Source organism: Sinohyriopsis cumingii, chromosome 14, assembly GCF_028554795.1.
Source record: "Sinohyriopsis cumingii isolate HCF-2022 chromosome 14, ASM2855479v2, whole genome shotgun sequence".
Taxonomy (NCBI): domain Eukaryota; kingdom Metazoa; phylum Mollusca; class Bivalvia; order Unionida; family Unionidae; genus Sinohyriopsis; species Sinohyriopsis cumingii.
In genome coordinates this window covers 123,704,427-123,719,275 of record NC_142974.1, presented here as the reverse complement: position 1 = coordinate 123,719,275, position 14,849 = coordinate 123,704,427, and the positions used below count along the sequence as shown (strand labels likewise).

At 36.3% G+C, this 14,849-nt stretch overlaps 1 protein-coding gene across 1 annotated transcript in view; it reads right to left on the bottom strand.

The window, feature by feature from the left end:
* Window positions 1-7,591: 7,591 nt before the first annotated feature.
* The window catches only part of LOC149784758 (uncharacterized), a 93,675-nt gene continuing 86,417 nt past the window's right edge, over window positions 7,592-14,849 (bottom strand). The window contains exon 16 of the mRNA XM_089932782.1: window positions 7,592-11,887. Within this exon, the coding sequence (XP_089788908.1) occupies window positions 10,287-11,887 (1,601 nt within the window). The 3' untranslated portion in view covers window positions 7,592-10,286. The remainder of the gene's footprint in view (window positions 11,888-14,849) is intronic.

Here is a 14,849-nt window from a genome sequence, read left to right as displayed (position 1 = left end):
TTAAACTTTAAAAACATGATGATGACATACATGAACTCATGATTTAGGGGCTGACAGTTAAGTCTGTAGGTTTAACGTCATAAGCACAACAAGCAGTGTCATTCGGCAAGTTTGGGATTTTACTTACTTTTTTAGGTCACTGCCTGTATCCGCCATGGCTTTACTTATATAGCAAGCAAACAACAAATGTTGTCCAACCCATGGATTATTAGCATTAATAATTCACAAAAGTGAAGTAGCCCAAACAACCAACTTGAGTCATACAGTGACACAGCAAAACCTATTCCCTAAATAAAACTGGCACTAAGAATGAACATTAAACTTTAAGATGGTGAACTGGGATTTGTTTGAAAAACAATTTTTCAAGCTATTTCCATTAAATAATCCCAGACATCGCAAATATGATATAGTTTTTCTCCAATTAAACACATGGTTAATAGCGAAATTGGGAAAATTGCCCATATCTTATAATCACACAAGAAAGTACACCCTTCAGTGCCCCAAGAACAAAAACCATTTGTAAACCAAAAATTTTCATAATAAATTATGTTTCTCCAAAAATACATATCCAATCACATTAATCATATGTAATTACTTCTTCTACCTCAATAATCCCTCCCTCCCACCAACTTGAAAATGTCTCTAAGTTTTATTTTGTTCAAAAGGAAGTTACTCTTACAGATTACCTCCCTTACCCCGCCAGGTAGTGCTCCATATACCTGATCTCATACATTGTAGTAAGAGGACTGTCTGAGACGGTATGTTCGCATTGCGTGGAGGATTGCGAGAGATTTTCAGTAATGTGACTCAGGATGTATTTTCGAAGAAACAATTTGCTGTAAAGTTTTCTTTCTCCATCTTACCCAATTACATTAATGATAGAAGAATACATAAAATGAGGAATAAATACTGAGCTCTTACCTCTGCCTAAAAGCACCCTCTGGGCTAAAAAAAGATCTACTTTTAAGAGTGAATCTCTCCTAACAACAGTTGATGTAACCAAATATAATCATATATACCTGTGCAAGTATAATAAATAAATATGGCTCATATTTCATGAGCCGAAATCCTCATTAGATGTACCTGTCCCTGTGAGAGATCAGCGTATACTGACCTGATGATTCCTTTCAGATGGACAATAATGCTTATGGGCTCACATGGTTTCCATGGTTTTAGTGGGAGCTAAAGCCACTGACGTCCTAAACGGATGGACTTTGTGCACTTCAGATAAATTTGGAGAGTACCTATCGAGTCCTGTAATACTGACTCACAGTATCGATGGACAAGACAGGACAAACTGTTCTTGATTGACAGATGATGGAATACTGTTCTTAGAAATGAAACCCAGATGTGTCATTAAAACTATTGAGCCATCAAAACTATACTGTAGGTTTGGATCTGTGGCTCACTTACACTCTCTGCTGAAGACAAGGCTATTGGGAAGCATCTATTGCTTCTGCAGAAAAGTGGAAAGAGGATAGATTTAAGCTGGCTAGCAAGTCTGAGTGAGCTTTGTTGTTGCACATAATGTCTGAGTGTATGAAATATCATTGACCAATATCCCTTAACAGTAATCATTGCTAGCTTCTTTCAAAGAAAATAGACAGTTGGGAATGGAGGCTGACAGTGATGTGACAACACCAGTTAAAAAATCGGCCATTTTTCCTCGTGGATTGCCATCTAACCAGGCATTTTTCCTGTGTAAGGCCTCTTAAACAAAAGCCATGCATAAAGTAGAAGTTCCTCCAGACACGAGTGAAAACTTAGTGAGAGCAGCCGTTTGAGAATCTTGAGGGTCTATAGAATTTTCCTGGAGATGTATGTTGTCAAGTTCAGCATATAGGTACCCCTTGACTTCACCCTTCAATGAGGGCAATCTGGATTATTTTGCATTCTGTTCCCCTCATTTCTGGATTAACTTTGGAATCAGAACTGCTGGGGGGAAAGGCATATACCCCATTCCCTGCCAGTCACTTTAGAAAGTGCTGACAACCTATGCATTTGGATTGAGGAATGAAATAATAGTGAACAGCTTGTTCTTTCCACCCTGTCACAAATAGGTCTTTCATTGATTTACCCCACAGGTTGCAAACTAAACAGAAGAGTATCCCTTCATATTAGATATAGGTTAGAGAAATCTGTTAGTGCATTAGCCTTTGCACAATGGGCCGTTTTATTTATAATTTTGGACAGGTGACTGACCACATCCCAGAGAGGTCATTCTTGGCCTTCTCAGCAAGTGATTTACCACAAGAAACCAAAAATGATAGAGAGGAAATACAAACTACACTCCATGGGCACTTTTATGTCCACTTTGTATTAGTAGGGGTGCTGACATATGGCAGTGAAAACTTTGTCAAGGCTAGTTACATCCATATGATAAGTATTAATGTGTGACCTGTACCAATACAGAGAAACCATCGCTGGAAGTTGACTTGCTAAAAAAAGGCTTTATTATCGGATCACTGAATTTGTTTGATAAGCAAATAACTATTTCTGCAATATTCAAGACTGAGGTAGAATTCTGAAGGAGATGTGTGCATTACCTTCTTCCTTATCAACCAAAGCCTCAACTTTGTAAGTTGTATTTGTAATCAGCAGCAGGATATATTTCATAAAGAGATGGATACGGCAAGTTCCTTATATATGATCGCTTTGAAACTGAATCCAGTTATTTGCAGGATATGTTCGTAATTATCAGGAGACTCTTGGAACAGTAATGGACATGAGGGTCGTCTTCCTCCAGTGGGTATGTCCCATGATATGTAATACCATATGACAAAGATTACACCATCTCATCAGCATGCAATGAAGAAAATCATATGCACTGAAAGGTGATAAAAGGTGGCTTTGGAACATTCCGGACTGCTTGTACACTAATATGATGGTTTGCATGGCTTGCTTGGGCATTAAGGCCAGCTGGCTTGGCTGGTGAGTCTGCTGTGCTTGAGCATGTTGAACCTGCATTTTGGGTGCTGTCAGGTCAGTTGTATGATTGGAAGGGTGGCTGGATGGCTGAGTCAGCATAAAAGATTGTTGCTGATAGTACAGATAAAAGATGTTTGAAAATGAGCCCATACCAACATGCCTGGCTTCACTGCATATATAATGTCTGGGCAGAGAGCTTGCCTTATACCCAATGGCTTGTCTAGATTTGCATTATGCAACTCTGTCATATTTGCTTGTCAACATTCTTGCTGACAAAGCTTTATGGATCATATTGATCACACTCGATTTATGATCTCTGATAACATCTGTCTGCAATATGTCTTTAACAGGTGCATGGGGGAGCATTCCAGAATCCCCGGCTAAACTAGATAATGGGTCAGAGGGAGGCCTGTAAAATTCAAATGTCATGATTTCTCGATTTGGATACATTTTGAACTGTTTAGGAAGATCATTGGGATATTTCTTCAGTCCAGAAACGTGCACACCTTACTGGTCTTGGGCGATGAGCATTTAGCACAGGCATAAGCAGGATTCTTAATTGCCTTCTGACACCTTACAATACCTGTATATTTTCCATTTATGAGCCATATTGTCGCAGACTATCTGACAATATAAAGAACAAAACAGACCAGGTGAAAATACAATGCAAGATAAGGGCTGTCAACTAAGAAAGAAAAAAAATGATTTAATAAATCTTAAGATGTCCTAAATCAACAATAGTCAGCGAATGGAAAAAAGAAAAACAGTTACTGATTGCACGCACTGACAAAGATTGAATGAACCGGTAATTAAATATAGACTGAAAATATTTTAAATATACTTCTATCTTGGTTGGTTTGGTGCTTTACGGAACTGCAACATAAATAGGTTATTTCATGATAAGGCAACCGTGGTAAAAAAACACACCACGATAACTGACAAAAGCTGGTACAAACGTAGGATTGGAACTTACACCCTTTCAGATGTAGCGAAAGCAACTCCCTATATCAGCATAAAGTAATAATGCATGTATGTGCAAATAGGCAATCTCATGAACAAAAACAGCTGGTTCTTGTTGTTGTGGGGTTTAATGCCATTTTTGAGCACAGGATAGGCTATATATGGCAGCCAGTATTAATGGTAGAGGAAGAACTTGTGAAAACCATGAAAAGAACCACCGACCCATGAGAAGCTACTGGCAAGCTTTCTCACATACCCACATAGACTGAACCCGAGACTCGAACCCACGCACACGGCGGTGAGATGGCAGTGATCCGTAACAGTGAGCACTTTAGACCACTCGACCACTTGGGGGCCCCCAAAAACAGCTGGTCTAAAGTGCTATGTTGCTGCAATATAACATTACCAATGGAAATACAAGTAATATGAAGTGGTAACAAATTCACATAAAGTATCTAAAGTTTTACCCAAATACATAAAAATGTAGTAATACTTCATATTAAGATTGCACATCTTGCTTTAACAGCAAAAAGAATTGGTGGATGGCCAACATAATTTTTTTTTAGAAATCTAGATTTGCAAAGGCCTGTTGCAATTTGCAGCAAATGTTAAAATTGCTGATATATGGCATATGCACTGCCACATTTACGTCCCTTTGTCAACACAGACAGGGACCTTTTCAAGTTATGAGAGGACTGAATTATGGACATAGCAGAAATAATTTCCTAACATTAATGTGATTGGGTCATGCATCTGACAGCAAAGAAAGTGGAAAAGAGAGATTCAACTGAAATGGTTGTCAAACATGCTGACACAACCTGATATAGATCACCTGACTAAATAACTTGTCAGTTAAACGTCTCACTAAGTAGGCATATGTAGTATTGCTGGAACATAACATAAGACTATGTAAACCAACTCCCAAATGAGATATCATGTTGATTTTATCGATAACATAAGACTATGTAAACCAACTCCCAAATGAGATATCATGTTGATTTTATCTATAACATAACATAACCCTATACAAACCAACTCCCAAATGAGATATCATGTTGATTTTATCTATAACATAACATAACCCTATACAAACCAACTCCCAAATGAGATATCATGTTGATTTTATCTATAACATAACATAACCCTATACAAACCAACTCCTAAATGAGATATCATGTTGATTTTATCTATAACATAACATAACCCTATACAAACCAACTCCCAAATGAGATATCATGTTGATTTTATCTATAACATAACATAACCCTATACAAACCAACTCCCAAATGAGATATCATGTTGATTTTATCTATAACATAACATAACCCTATACAAACCAACTCCCAAATGAGATATCATGTTGATTTTACCTATAACATAACATAACCCTATACAAACCAACTCCCAACTGAGATATCATGTTGGTTTTACCTATAACATAACATAACCCTATACAAACCAACTCCCAAATGAGATATCATGTTGATTTTATCTATAACATAACATAACCCTATACAAACCAACTCCCAAATGAGATATCAAGTTGATTTTATCTATAACATAACATAAGACTATGTAAACCAACTCCCAAATGAGATATCATGTTGATTTTATCGATAACATAACATAAGACTATGTAAACCAACTCCCAAATGAGATATCATGTTGATTTTATCTATAACATAACATAACCCTATACAAACCAACTCCCAAATGAGATATCATGTTGATTTTATCTATAACATAACATAACCCTATACAAACCAACTCCCAAATGAGATATCATGTTGATTTTATCTATAACATAACATAACCCTATACAAACCAACTCCCAAATGAGATATCATGTTGATTTTATCTATAACATAACATAACCCTATACAAACCAACTCCCAAATGAGATATCATGTTGATTTTATCTATAACATAACATAACCCTATACAAACCAACTCCCAAATGAGATATCATGTTGATTTTATCTATAACATAACATAACCCTATACAAACCAACTCCCAAATGAGATATCATGTTGATTTTATCTATAACATAACATAACCCTATACAAACCAACTCCCAAATGAGATATCATGTTGATTTTATCTATAACATCACATAACCCTATACAAACCAACTCCTAAATGAGATATCATGTTGATTTTATCGATAACATAACATAACCCTATACAAACCAACTCCCAAATGAGATATCATGTTGATTTTATCTATAACATAACATAACCCTATACAAACCAACTCCCAAATGAGATATCATGTTGATTTTATCTATAACATAACATAACCCTATACAAACCAACTCCCAAATGAGATATCATGTTGATTTTACCTATAGCATAACATAACCCTATACAAACCAACTCCCAACTGAGATATCATGTTGGTTTTACCTATAACATAACATAACCCTATACAAACCAATTCCCAACTTAGACATCATGTTACATACTTTACTGTATCCTGAAAAAATTATATCCAAAGATAAAAACACAATTTATTTGATTACCTCTACCTTACAAACTCATCTGAAATCTTGATGATATAAACTACCTTACCAAGTTTTCAGATGTGAAATGCAATCTCTCTAAAGCAACACACTCATCCAGTCAAATGGGAAATGCAGTCACTGTGAAGTAACACACTCAAATGCAGTATCTGAGAAGTATCAGTCAGATGGGAACTGTCATCTTTGAGAAGTAACATACTTACTAGGCAATCAGATGGGAAATGCAGTCTCTGAGAAGTAACGCACCCAGTTAATCAGATGGGATATGTAATCTCTTAGAAGTAACACACTTAGGCAATCAGATGTGAAATGCAGTCTCTGAGAATTAACACACCCAGTTAATCAGATGGGATATGTAATCTCTTAGAAGTAACATACTTAGGCAATCAGATGTGAAATGCAGTCTCTGAGAATTAACACACCCAGTTAATCAGATGGGATATGTAATCTCTGAGAAGTAACACTCAGGCAATCAGATGGGATATGTAATCTCTGAGAAGTAACACACTTAGGAAATCGATGGCAAGATCATCCCATTAATATGAGAAGATCTCACCTGTTACAGAATCTGTCTAAAACCATGATGATATCCTGAACAAGTCTGAGCAAACTCTACATGTCTCCAGAATTGTGACAAGCCCAGGTGATACACTATTTTATAACCTTATAAATAGATGTATATTTTGATAATATAAGACCATTTAACAACTTTGATCAACTTCTTGCCAAAAGAATGAACAGAATCACTAATGTATTGAAAAGCTTTGACAATCAGATGCTGCATTACATCATTATTATGCATGGATCTTGTATATTATCAGACCCATGACAAATCTTGATGATATATGACAACAACTTCAAATCTGATCAAAGGTAAATCATGAATATGACATGCAAAGTGACCAAACACTCCACCAGTCCAATGCACTGTCATCCGTCGATATGCTGTGTTCAAAATCAAATTATAATGGTAAAATCAACATGGCAGTATTTCAAACGCTAATGCATGATTTTCCCCCAATTAATGAATGGAGTAATTTGATTAGTATGTTTAAGCAAGTAATTTGATTAGTGTGTTTAAGCAATCTGAGACTTTGCATTAGGGTATAAGATGTAATGTTTTATTTACTGTGGATTTAAGTTGAGATTATAAGATGATGCTTTTGAAAGAGAAGATCTATTGATATTGCAATTTTTAATGTAATCAAATTCCTTGATTTTAAGTCCTGGCAGATTGAAATAACACTTGAAAAGCTTATTCAAGAGGAAACCAAAACACCAATGAACACCATGAATGTAAACAAATATATCGTCACAGTAATGGGCCATATGTGTACACTCTGAATGTAAACAAATATATCATCACAACAATGGGTTATATGTGTAAACTTTGAATGTAAACAAATATATCATCATAGTAATTAGCTACAAGTTAATAATCTGAATGTTAACAAATATATCCTCATAGTAATTAGCTACAAGTTAATGTTTTGAATGTAAACAAATATATCATCATAGTAATTAGCTACAAGTTAATAATTTGAATGTAAACAAATATATCATCATAGTAATTAGCTACAAGTTAATAATTTGAATGTAAACAAATATATCATCATAGTAATTAGCTACAAGTTAATGTTTTGAATGTAAACAAATATATCATCATAGTAATTAGCTACAAGTTAATGTTTTGAATGTAATGAAACATCTCATCATAGTAAGTAGCAATATCTGAACACATTAAGCGTAAACAAACATACTAATACAGCAACTAGCCACATGTCCACATTCTGAAAGTTAAAGAACATATCCTAGTAATTTGCCATAGGTTAACAATCTGAATGCAAAGAAACATATCATCATAGGAAATAACAATATGTACACACTATGAATGCAAATATATTGTCATAGTAATTAAAGATAACTGAACACCTTAAGCATAAACAAACCTATCATCACATCAATTAGCCATATGCAAAAAGTAGTCATCATTAAATCTGTCCAAGCTCTTGCTGAGATGAAGCTTCACTGGTGAATTGTTTTAAATTTACTAAGAAATGTGCAATAAACAGTATTTACAAGGTTCTGCATTAACAACAGTTTCTACGATATGGTGATCCAGAGCCATATCTCTGATTTTTTCGTTGTGCATATTGCATTTATATGATCTGCAAATGTAAATGCATAATCGTGACATCTGAAGTCAAGGTCAAAGGCTGAAAAATGATGTATGAAGCCATATTCATGCTATAACTGAGCTTAAAATCAAAGGTCTAAAAATTAAGTCTGAGATCATAATCATGACATATCTGAAAAAATAATTCAGGAGCTGGCCATTATGTCTTTAGTCATAATCAGGACATACATAAACTCATGATGCAGGAGCTGGCCATTATGTCTTTGGTCATAATCATGACATATCTGAAATAATGATTCAGGAGCTGGCCATTAATCATGATCAGGACATACATAAACTAATGATGAAGGAGTGGCCATTATATCTTTAGTCATGATCAGGACATATATAAATTCATGATTCAGGAGCTGGCCATTATGTCTTTAGTCATGATCAGGACATATATAAATTCATGATTCAGGAGTTGGCCATTATGTCTTTAGTCATAATCATGACATATCTGAAATAATGATTCAGGAGCTGGCCATTAATCATGATCAGGACATACATAAACTAATGATGAAGGAGTGGCCATTATATCTTTAGTCATGATCAGGACATATATAAATTCATGATTCAGGAGCTGGCCATTATGTCTTTAGTCATGATCAGGACATATATAAATTCATGATTCAGGAGCTGGCCATTATGTCTTTAGTCATGATCAGGACACACATAAACTCATGATCCAGGAGCTGGCTATTATGTCTTTAGTCATGATCAGGACATATAGAAATTCATGATCCAGGAGCTGGCTATTATGTCTTTTGTCATGATCAGGACATATAGAAATTCATGATCCAGGAGCTGGCTATTATGTCTTTAGTCATGATCAGGACATATATAAATTCATGATCCAGGAGCTGGCTATTATGTCTTTAGTCATGATCAGGACATATATAAATTCATGATCCAGGAGCTGATAATTAAAGTCTAAAGTCATGGTCATGGCATATCTAAACTCGGGATCATTTAGTGTAATGTCATACTCATGAAATCATATGACAAATTATCATATGCAACAGTTTTTCTAGCAAGAAGTACTAATTTTGACTGTACAGTTATATTTACATTATTTACAACTAATACCAATATCTGCAATCAGGTTTCTCAACTTCCTTAAATTAATGGGATTTGTGGGTGGGTTGCTTTACTATAAGAATGTCACATTATTGAAGGATTTTGGGCAATCATATGTACTGTATATTCGGTCTCCATGACCACATAAATGCAGGTTTCTTCCATACTGACTGTTTCAGCTTTGTTTATATATCACATGAGACTTGAAATCAAAGTATTACCAGTACTAAAACTGCATAACAAGCGGCCAATGTTGTTTGATTGTCATTTGCATTCACAGTAAATGATACTGCATGAACAAATATTTCATTCATTTCATCTCTCAAGATAATTGTCAAATCCTTGAAATTAAAATTCAGTGGCTGACAATTAAGTCTGAAGTCATACAATATTGTATGATAACGTATTCACATTATTTGCAATTTACAATAATGTCTGCAATCATATTTGGTAAAATCCTCAAACATTAATGTGGTGGGCAGATTTACTTATAAAAATGCCACATAAAAGGGGCATATACTTGTGCAATCACATCTGTGCACACTATATCCTGTTTCCATGATATCATCTGTAGCCTTTCTATACTGATTGAACCTGCTTTGATTCTCTATGAAGACATTTACAAGTCACTGTCATCAGACGCTTTATTTGAATCTTGGGCATTACTTGAAATCAAATCCTGTACAAGCCTTTCAAGAGTTTCCATCCTCCTGGGGTGTGTTTGTAGTGTGTCAAGGAAAGATGTACCTTGAACTGTGGATACCTGGATGCACTGAATCTCTCTTAATATTTCATTCTCAAAATCTGGGTCGCCACACTGCTTACTTAGAGTCTCCAATGTTCTGCAGATGTCATTCCAAAATGTCTGGTAATCATTTGAATTCACTGTGACTGATCTTGCATGAGCAAATATTTCATTTCTTTTATCTCTCAAAAATTGTATCATGTTCAACTGCTGCGGACTTATAGTAGGTACAATGTTAGTAAATAAGGCAGATAAAAGTGTAATATCGTAATCACCCAGTTTGGTACTTCCACCTTGTGGAAACAAGATGTCCATTTGAGATTTATTTAGTATTCTCTTCTTCTTTAGATCTTTAATATGTATTCTGTTGTTGGCAAGATACTGGTCCAGGGAGCATGCTGGCGTGACTGTATGATAAAGCAGGAGGCGTCTAAGGACCCTGGATCCAACATTTACCAACAGACATGCAATGTGCATGAACCTGTCAGTATCATCAACTGATGGCGGTTGTGTGACATTAGCTGGTGTGGAAATGGATGTTGGTGTTTGCATGGGACAAGCAGTTGTGGATGGTAGGGAAACAGGTGTTGGTGCCTGCATGACAACAGCTGTTGGGGAACTGGATGTTGGCACAGGCATGGGACTGACAGTTGTGGGCAGTGTGGAACTTGATGTCTGTGCTTGAGAGAGACCAACTGCTATGGAACTGGATATTGGAACTGGCATAGAATCAGCTGTTATGGATGGTTTCGAACCAGATGCTGGTACTTGGATGACATCAGTAGTTTTGGAACTGGATGTTGCTGTTTGCATACCATCAGGTGTTGTAGAACTCAATGTTTGGGATGGTGTGGAGCCAGTTGTTGAGGATTGTATGGAAGCAGGCATTGAGACTTGCATGAAATCAGCATTTCCACATTTTGGAGTTTGCATGACAGGAGATATTGCTGAACTGGATGTTACTGTTTGCATCACATCAGCTGTTGTGGAACTGTATGTTTGAGATGGTGCAGAAACAGATGTTGGAACTTGCATGAGACCATCAGTTTTGGATGGTGTAGAAGCAGACGATGCTGATTGCATAACAACATTTGTTGTGGAAGCAGATGATAGGCTTTGCATGACAGGAGTTGTTGTGGAATTTGATGATGCTGTTTGCATGGCCTCAGCTGTTGTGGACCCGCATGTGGGAGATGGTGTTGAACCAGCTGTTTGGACTTGCATGTGATCACCAGTTATATATGGTGTGGAGCCCAATTCTGGGGTATGCATGACATCTGTTAGTGATTGCTTGTGGTCATGTGTTGACATTTGCTGGGCAATAGATGTTCTAGTTACAACAGGACCAACTGCAGGGAACGACATAGACCCTGGTGCTGTATCTGGTGTGGGGCCCGATTTTGGGGCTGGAGTGGGAACATCTGTTGTGGCTGGTGCAGAACTGCCCACTAGGACTGGCACAAGATTGTCAGGGGCTGAAAATAGCAAACATTACAATGATTGGAAATTATATCTTAACTGTTTCCGAGCAAGAAAGTACTTTAACACAAGAAAAATACCTAATCTAAGATTAAGAACTCAAGTATTTGTCGAGTTCTATCATGAACAATCAAAACCTATTGTTAACTGCAATGTCTGTACATGTACTTCATTTCCTGAAAAAATTAATTGACATACAGTCAGATATAAAACATGTTTCCAAATTGATATGAATCTTCTGTTTGTTGTGTGAGGAAGTGATAATTACTGCTCACAGACTAGATCTGTTCTGTGAAAAATCATTAGATGCAATTCATACATTGCAACTACATTTGGGATTTAAGTTTAGACTTTAGAAATAAGAGCAGAATATATGTCATTATGCAACACATAAGATGAGGGAATTCAAGTAAACATCTGTAAAGAAAAAAACAGTTTAGACAATATTAATGTAAAGAAAAACAAGTTCAGGCAATACTAAATGTAAACAAAAACCAGTTTAGGAAATATTAAATGTAAAGAAACACCAGTTCAGGAAATACTAAATGTAAAGCAAAGCCAGTTTATGCAATAATAATTGTAAAGAGAAACCATTTAAAGTGATAAAAAATATAAAGAAAAATCTTTTCTGGTGACAGACAACACTAAATGTAAAATGTAATATGAAATGTAACGAAAAACCATTTCAGGTGACACTGAGGGTAAATAATGTACTACCACTCATTTAACCCTCATGGTGCTTTGAGACCCTGATCTAAACACACCTTTTGTATGTGTGCTAATAGGCTGTAAAGTCTACTATTGTATGCAGACAAGAGGTTAAAGTGGATCTGATATCACTTACCTTATGTCGTATTGTAAGAACACAACCATTGTAAACCATTTGCAAACATTGTATCCTGTCTATTTCATCTATTTTGCTGTAGTCTGTGTGATTTGGATTTTTAATGCAGCTTTAAAAAAAATTCAGTCATATTGCTATGATGTCTGCAGTGTGCAATTAATAGTGATGTCTTGCACTGGGGCATAATGCTGCAGACATTTAGCATGATGTCCCACCCAGTAACATTATCCTGACACCAGGCCGACCAGTCCTGTCACTAACCTCTTAATGTTGAACGCCAAGCGAGGCAGCTGTTAGTACCATTCTTAAAAGTATTTGGATGACTTGGCCTGGGATTTAAATCCACGATCTCCCACATCCGAGGCGCATGCTATAACCATTATGCAACCGGAACTGTCACTTATTGTAGTCTGATAAAATCCCTTTAGGTTATAGGCAATAATACTACACTGATCAAATGTCTTCAAGGTTATAGGCATCAATACTACACTGATCAAATGTCTTCAAGGTTATAGGCATCAATACTACACTGATCAAATGTCTTCAAGGTTATAGGCATCAATACTACACTGATCAAATGTCTTCAAGGTTATAGGCATCAATACTACACTGATCAAATGTCTTCAAGGTTATAGGCATCAATACTACACTGATCAAATGTCTTCAAGGTTATAGGCAACAATACTGAAGTCTGATAATATTTATTCAAGATTATAGGTAACAATACTTAAGTCTGATCAATTTTGTCGAGGTTATAGCAAACAATGCTGAAGTCTGATACATTTCTGCAATGTCGTAGGCAACAATATTGAAGACTGATACAATTTTAAAAAGGTTTTAGGCAACAATAGGAAATCTCTTGCTCCTAAACAAACTCATCCAAGACCTTAATGATATAACCTTGACTTATAAAGTTTTACAGAGACTGGATCAGACATATAATCTATAGATAAAATATGTAATAGGTTAAGTGCAAAATATAAGTATACACATGTCCTGGTCAAACAAAACAGATCATCCAACATCTTGATGATATTAGCCACTTTACCAAATATGATAATATTGGGGGATGAAATACAAAGTCTCAGGTGCTAAGGAATGAATTTTTCTTAGTAAAATAGGTTTTATAAAAATACTTACCCAATCATAATACCTTAGGAGAACTACCACTACCTCACAAATCAATCCTTCCCATATACTACTTTTAGCTAAAAGGAGCTAAATGTTGTATGCCGACCCACGTGGTGGTTGGGCATAATGATCACCCCTTACCTATAAGACATGGCCTCAATGAGTATGGATATTTCAGTTATTAGTGGAGCAGTTGGCACGATCCCTATGCGAGAGGCTTGGAAAGTGTAAGTGTATTATGATTGGGTAAGCATTTTCAAAGAGACATTTTACTAAGAAAAATTGGTTTCTTCAAATACATTACCCAAAAATAATACCTTAGGAGAATAGGTAAGAGATGGAGGGAGGTATATCCCCTTACCCTGGAATAAAATCGGTCCCCTAAGGTCGGAGGACCAGCTTCTAGGTAACCCAACTGGTGGGGACTTCATCTGTCGGGGTGTGGATTCAAAAAGGAAAACAAATTCCCCCACAAATCCAGTGGAAGGCATGAAGCAGCGTCTTTAGGAGCTGTCTATCGACCTGGAAATGTGACCTGTTGAGCTGCAGAAATAGGTCTCACCAGATAGAATTGGGCCTTTTGGGATGACAGACCTCAAAGATAAAAGCTGGAGAATGTGGACTCCAATCTCCATTCCACAGCATGAATGATGTCTGTTAGAGAACTGTTCCATTCGAATGTGAGGCTGGTGGCAACTGTTCTAACCTCATGAGATGAGATGCATAATGCGTTCATTTAAGCCGGGGTTATTTACCTGTGTTCTGAGCAAATAACCCACTTGATCCAGGATGAGATAGTCTGAGCTGATATATCATCTTGTCCTGATTTAAGAGGTAGAAAAAAAGGCGCAATCTCCCTCCACGCATAGGCTCTGTTCGACTAAGGAACTACTTCAAAGATCTGACTTGGTAGTGACCTTCTGTTGATGTGCCCAGGTGAGAGAGAGGTTTTATGACAAAAGTATGTTTACCCATGCAAGGGA